This window comes from Taudactylus pleione, unplaced genomic scaffold (assembly GCF_031769625.1).
Source record: "Taudactylus pleione unplaced genomic scaffold, aTauple2 ptg000464l, whole genome shotgun sequence".
NCBI lineage: Eukaryota > Metazoa > Chordata > Amphibia > Anura > Myobatrachidae > Taudactylus > Taudactylus pleione.
This window is the reverse complement of record NW_028284866.1, coordinates 266,184-272,988: the sequence shown is the minus strand read 5'-3', so window position 1 is coordinate 272,988 and position 6,805 is coordinate 266,184. Positions and strand designations below refer to the sequence as shown.

At 42.7% G+C, this 6,805-nt stretch overlaps 1 protein-coding gene across 1 annotated transcript in view; it reads right to left on the bottom strand.

Moving 5' to 3' along the window:
- Positions 1 to 741: 741 nt before the first annotated feature.
- The window catches only part of PDZD7 (PDZ domain containing 7), a 113,312-nt gene continuing 107,248 nt past the window's right edge, over positions 742 to 6,805 (bottom strand). Inside the window, exons 13-15 of the mRNA XM_088448670.1 lie at positions 5,625 to 6,251; positions 1,605 to 1,705; positions 742 to 1,178 (exon numbers count right to left, since the gene is read on the bottom strand). Coding sequence (XP_088304796.1) covers positions 1,026 to 1,178; positions 1,605 to 1,705; positions 5,625 to 6,251 — 881 coding nt within the window. The 3' untranslated portion in view covers positions 742 to 1,025. The remainder of the gene's footprint in view (positions 1,179 to 1,604; positions 1,706 to 5,624; positions 6,252 to 6,805) is intronic.

Below are 6,805 nucleotides of genomic sequence, written 5' to 3'. Positions count from 1 at the left end.
TTTAATACTTTTCCTGATAATGTATATTTCTTAGTTGTTGTTCCCATACATGTGAATTCAGTTGCATTATCTGTTTTCCCAAATCTGTGGTCAATGCAGGGAAACACCGGGATGGACAAAGTAGACTGATCCAGTTGTTTGGGACAAGCTAAATTATCAAATGGTTTCATAGCTGATCATACACACCTCGCTGCAGGTGTTGGTCTACTAGATTAGCAAGTATTCCGAGTACCACTGTGTGCACCTCCTACATATACTGACATCAGAAAAGCAGTACAGTGTGTACGGTGCTTAGTAACAGGTTACTCTGTGATTGGCTGGTCACCTGGCGAGAAGTGATCACCATCTAATCCTGGATTACTTTACCTTTCAGTGTTAGAATTGCCAATAACAGGTGTAAAATGGAAATATACTTATAGTCAGGGGGCCATAGGGGAATCTCTTGTGGCTCGTCTTGTTGACCACCAAATGGTTTTTTGTGTGATGGTGCTCGAGGAACCTGTAGTAGATAATGGTTGATGCATAGAAAAGTGCATGTATTTTGTTGTTGTGTTTTATATTGTGTTGTTACAAAAACATGGGGACCTGGTATAAGAGAAGCATAAATGACTGTTATGATGGCATACAATTCTGCCTGGTCGCACCGTGCATTTGTAGTTTATCATATAGCCAAAATTACATTTCATTTATTTTTGTGCTTTTGACAATCTTAGTGCAATAAAAACTTTGTTACAGTCTAAAAATACATTATATACATAAATAGCAAAAATAAAAGTCATCGTGCTCTTTCTTCAGGTCTGTTCCTATATACAAGTGATCATGCATAGCTCTTGGTGCTGGGCTGGTACAGATAGGACAGTCCATTATGGGAAGCACATGGGTTTACTGAAGAAGACACATTAGGCACTTGCAGTGATAACAGAGAGCACTGGCTCGAGGAGTGGGATAAAGGCTTTCTAAGGTGCCATTGATCTGTTTGTTAAAGCTTTCAACGCAAGTGACAGACCGGACTTGGAAACACATTGTCACCGCTTCTCGCTTCTCTTTGGAATTTTAACTACAAGTTCCATTGGCTCTTTCTGCTTATTGCTGTAGGACTGGCGAATCACATCCACCGCCCGCTGGTGCGTTACGTTCTTTAGTGTTTCTCCGTCCACAGAGACCAGTTCATAGCCAGCCTAGAAATTAGAAACTATGTGTGAGCTGCCAATATAATAAAGCATTTCATTACAGATTATTACTGACATTGGCAAAGCATAATTATTAGACGTGGGTGGGGAAGTTACTTGGAATAATCAGGACCCAGTCAGCAAATACTGAGACTGTAGAACTAATAGGTCTGTGTTAACATTTATAACTTTAAATCGGAACAGTTGGGAAGTAAAGGATATAATGAATTACAGCAGAGCACAATTGTGCCTTTACTGTGCTGCCATTACCAGCGTGTTTATGCCATTGCGATGGCATATTGTGTCCATTTCTTTAAACTGAATTGCCCTCTAACAGCCAATCAGAGCTCAGTGTAGGACAGAAAGTTGAACAGCTGTCTGTGCAGCCAATTACAATTTTATTTTCCCTTATTCAAACCAACTTGTTATTATTACCTCGAGTTTACCACTGATAAACGCTGCACCTCCTGGGAAGATCTTCTCTATTTTAACCATAGGTTGGACTTTTGATTCAATGCCACCAGAAATGCTGATTCCTGTAACAAGAGAAAACAGCTGATTGATCATCTACACATGCGAGAAGAGTGGTAGATTAACATTAACAATGCTAAACCATAAACCTCCGCTCCACAGTGATTGTTCAAGTTACTAACTGAATCAGGCATAATTCCTTAATATACATTAATATTTCTTAGTAATACTTCAAGGTTTAAGGTCCTGATTTAGACTTGTACACAAACCCGATGGTTTGCGTACAAGTCCGATGGTGGGTGGACTGCGCATGCGCCGGGACAGCAGTGTACGTGTGCTGCAATGCCGCTGTCACCCTGGTCGCAGTGCCGTGGACGCCACAGACTGATTGACAGGCTGAGATCATTTGAGGGTGGGGAATGGGCGGCGACAGGGGTGGCAAGGAGGCGGCTACGGACGGGCCACGGGCCAATTAGAATTGGGGGTGGGACTTAGTGGGCTGCCAGGGGTGGGGCCAAGGGCCTGATTCAGACGCGCTCGCAAGCGGGTCGATGGTGGGGTACTGCGCACGAGAATTTCTCTCTCGCTCCGGGACTCACCACAAAAGGGGCGGCTGTCGATGTTGATCGACAGCTCGCCCCATTTTTTAGGCGGGGCAGAGGGGTTGCTACACAAACTGAGGCGTTCCCGAAGGAACACCTGCCATTTGTGGGATGCACCACTGACACCACCAGAGCAGAACAGAGCAGGAAGCTCTATGGGGCTTGCGACGGACGAGACCTTACCACAAGGATCTCGTTGCAAGCCCCGATGGTCGCGACCATCACCTGGCCGCCCGCAAAAGCTGTGTGTGGTCACCCACTGCTTAGCGAGCTGCCAGGAGGCCACGACAAAGAAAAAAAAAAAAACGCCCTGATTCAGAGCAAGCGCAAGCGCTCTTAATGGTGGATCTCCACCACTGATGACAAAACCATCAACCATCGGTAGTTAACCATTGACGGTTGTTAATTATTGTTGGCCACCCTTAGTCAGCAGCAGCCACATGGGAGGGATTCATCAGAGCAAGGCAGTGTCTTCTGTGACTATGTAATGTTTGTTGAATGCTGAGGGCTGTGAAGTTTTTGGAGGAATGGAGACCACTGTAAAGAACGGAAGCAGTGAGGTATTTGCTGTGTTGGATTCACAAGTACAGTTGTTTGTAACATGTCTGACTTGTTAGAGGATAACATTTAAGGAAAATGCGTTAGGATTTTTGTTTATTTTTGACCATATCTCTGACCTATCACAATACGACACATCCTATAGTATTAGGAGGACTAAACAAACCAACTTCAATGTGAAGCTATTTGTATCCTACTTTTTTTTGTTTACTAAGAACATTTTTGTTTTTGGTGTTTGGTCATTATAAGGTGAAGTCTGAGCCTGTCTCTTCCTCTGGGTGTAACCAGCCCAGCATAGTGTGTGTAGTAGTATCTGATAATAATTCCTATGGGCTCTATTTATTAACATTATTTTTACTAAAATAAAGTGAAAAAGGGTGTTTTCACACCCTTTTCACATAATTTTAGTATCACCTACAGTTACTATAGGGCAATTGGAGTATAATTCGTAAAATTCTACTCCAACCCCTAAGTATCACTTATTTTTAGTAATCAGTTCACATTTCCCATAATTGTAATGGGAAATGTGATTCGACTAAAGTTACTAAAAATAAATTGTAAAAAAATACCGGGGAAAGCCCTGTGATAATAACGCCACCTGCAATGCGAATTCAGTCGAGAATATCACACTACAATCTGCATTACAAATGCGGATTGTAGTAAATAGAGCCCTATGTGTGGTATGAATGCAGTGTGTACTGCGCCTATTGTGCTGAACTTAATGCATTATTATCTGTTGCATGTATTGGAGGGATTGGGAGTCCGTATGCCTGTATTTGGGTGGAGTCTGATGTTGTAGTCACCATATGTGCGTGTTCATGTCTGTACATAGGGAGGACAGATGGAGCAAAGTTTGCGTTATTTGATATGTATATTTGTTTTTCATCCTTGAAATTTTTTCTTATTTTATACCTAATAGCAGTTTGCATACACTGGGCTCGATCCTATTAGGTTTGAGTAGGGTCCTGCTAGCCGTTCTTGCAGAAAACTTATTTTAAGGTTAAAATCAGAACTTCTCAATGAATAATCATTCACTTGCAGGGGTTTAAATAGCATAATTTAGCCAGTACAGACATGTCAGTTTTCAGCTCAATAATGTGTTAAATGATGTGGGACAGGCATGTGGAGGTGTAAATGATGTGGGACAGGTTTGTGGAGGTGTAAATGCTGTGGGACAGGTTTGTGGAGGTGTAAATGCTGAGGGACAGGTATGTGGAGGTGTAAGTGATGTGGGACAGGTATGTGGAGGTGTAAATGAAGTGGGACAGGTATGTGGAGGCGTAAATGAGGTGGAACAGGTATGTGGAGGTGTAAATGAGGTGGGACAGGTATGTGGAGGTGTAAATGAGGTGGGACAGGTATGTGAAGGTGTAAGTGATGTGGGACAGGTATGTGGAGGTGTAAATAATGTGGGACAGGTATGTGGAGGTGTAAATAATGTGGGACAGGTATGTGGAGGTGTAAGTGATGTTGGACAGGTATGTGGAGGTGTAAATGATGTGGGACAGGTATGTGGAGGTGTAAATGAGGTGGGACAGGTATGTGGAGGTGTAAATGAGGTGGGACAGGTATGTGGAGGTGTAAATGATGTGGGACAGGTATGTGGAGGTGTAAATGAGGTGGGACAGGTATGTGGAGGTGTAAATGAGGTGGGACAGGTATGTGGAGGTGTAAATGAGGTGTGACAGGTATGTGGAGGTGTAAGTGATGTGGGACAGGTATGTGGAGGTGTAAATGATGTGGAACAGGTATGTGGAGGTGTAAATGATGGGGACAGTTTTGTGGAGTCCCAGAAATTGTAATTTTTAATTGGATTTCGCATTTATCTGGTGCAAGCATTTGTTTCGATGTCTGCGAGTTTCATGAAACAAACTTTTTTTTCATTTGCAAACTCACATTTAATAGGATTGAGCCCACTGATGTTTGAAGCCAAATTTAAATTTACCTCCCTATAAAAGGGAGTCTTTGAGCACTATCTTGTGTCAGAGTATTAGGCTCCAATCCTATAGCATTTGTTCCCAGTAAACTCCCAGTGCAAGTTTAGTGATTCCTGGTTCTGGCCCTGGCTGTTCCATTGACCCGATTCCGCTTAGCCCCTAGTACCACTCCTAGAGATTTTTTGGTATTGACTTCAGCTAGGTGTTTGATCTGATTCTGCTCGCACCCTGGTACCAATTTTGCCTGCCTGATTATGACCCATTCCTAATGACTACGCTCCAGTTCACTAAGCGATCAGTCTCCACCTGACTTCAGAGTCTTCTTACCACCAGCTCATACATGGAACACAGACTGAGGGCCGCGACTTGCGTATCGGGCATAGCAAAGTCCAAATCTCTTTATGTGGATCCCTGGCGAAGGCCACCGATACGTTAGACTCTGCACCTCAGTTCTGGGTATTCGCCAACTCCACGTGTATGGTCAGTGTCTACATCATTCCTCTGAGAGTTATGACACTATTATATTAAGCTGGAAAACATCGGTCTCAGACAGGCGCAGTCAGAGGCAGATAGTTGCGCCAGTGTACACGCCCCCTGCTCACAACAGAGCAGCTTCTTCCTACTATCACCAATGATGAGCGCGGATACAAAATCAAAGAAGAGTGACAACATCGGGAGAAACCCCAAAATGTGCGGGTCTCCTCACCATACACACTGTGACAGCTGGATGAGGGGGTGAGAGAAAAAAGAGAGGAAAAAAGAAGGAAAAAAGAGAGAGAGAAAAGAAAAGTCTTCAACTGTTGTTTAGTGTTCATGCTTTTTAAAAATAAAAAATGTCTCAAGGAATTTTTATGTCTATCATACAGCAGAACTGAAGAATAACTCACCCAAAGATTGCTTCATTTTAGAGATTGTTATGGTCACAAGTTCATATTCCTCCTCATTCTCATTGCTGAAGCCATTTTGGGAAACCAGATCAGTACCTAAGGGATTTGCCTCCAATGTTATGGGCTTTAGCTTGATGTCCAGGTTTGGTGGACTCAGAGAAACACCTCTGAATATCTGTGACAAGATTGGCCGAGATTTCTTGGGTTTGTTGAGCACAGAATAAGCAGTGTCCTTCTTTTCTCTAGATCTGCTACGAGTAGTTCTTGACGCTTTTGAGTTCTCGCTGGTGTCCTTTTGGTCTTTTCTACTCCTTGTAGGCAAAGACTTGTTCTCGCCGGGAAGTGACGTGAAGCCATCACTGGACCCTTGGGATAAATCAGGAGACAACTTTGTGGATTCGGTAAGTAGCCAATTTGGCCTTGCAGGCTTAGAGGAAGACTTTTTTAAAGTTATATTTTGGGCATCGTAGGAATCAACTGGCACATCTTCAAGTGGGGTAAAGTTTTTGGAATGTGTCTGTTTTACATCTTTTGAATCCGAAACCTGCAACCTCTCCATTTCCCCTTGTAGCGCTCTCTCACTGTTCACATCATCCACCAGTTTAAGTTGGAAAGCTCCTCTGTGATCTAAAACAACAATAATATTATTATTATTATAATTATTATTATTATTATTATTATTATTATTATTATTATATTATTAAATAATAACTTGTTATAAAAAGCAATGCTTGGAAATATATACGCTTAATAATGGTCACCATTATAATTTTAATGTACTCTGTGCAAGTTAGTAAAATAGAGAACTCTAGAAGTCAGCAACTAAAGTGGAAAATTACAGTGCATCCATATTACTCCAGGAGCAGTGCTGGTGCAAGTTCTGGGGGCTGCCCCTAGACAGTGACTCCTGCCCATTTGGAAGCAGTACCCACACCTCCAGTTGAAGGAGGAAGTGGTGTTTGGATGGGACAAAAACACCCAAGCACCAAAAATTCTGGCCCATCAAAGATATGAAGGAGCAGCTGCCGGCAGCTTCACCTAAGAGGTCGCAGATGCTTCTCCATGTTGATGACCAGAGCTCTGTGTTGGAGGCGTAGTGAACGCATTATAATCAATGACTGAGTGACATTTTGTCCCAACCCCTATGAATTGGCACCATTAACAACTGCATAAGTTTGACT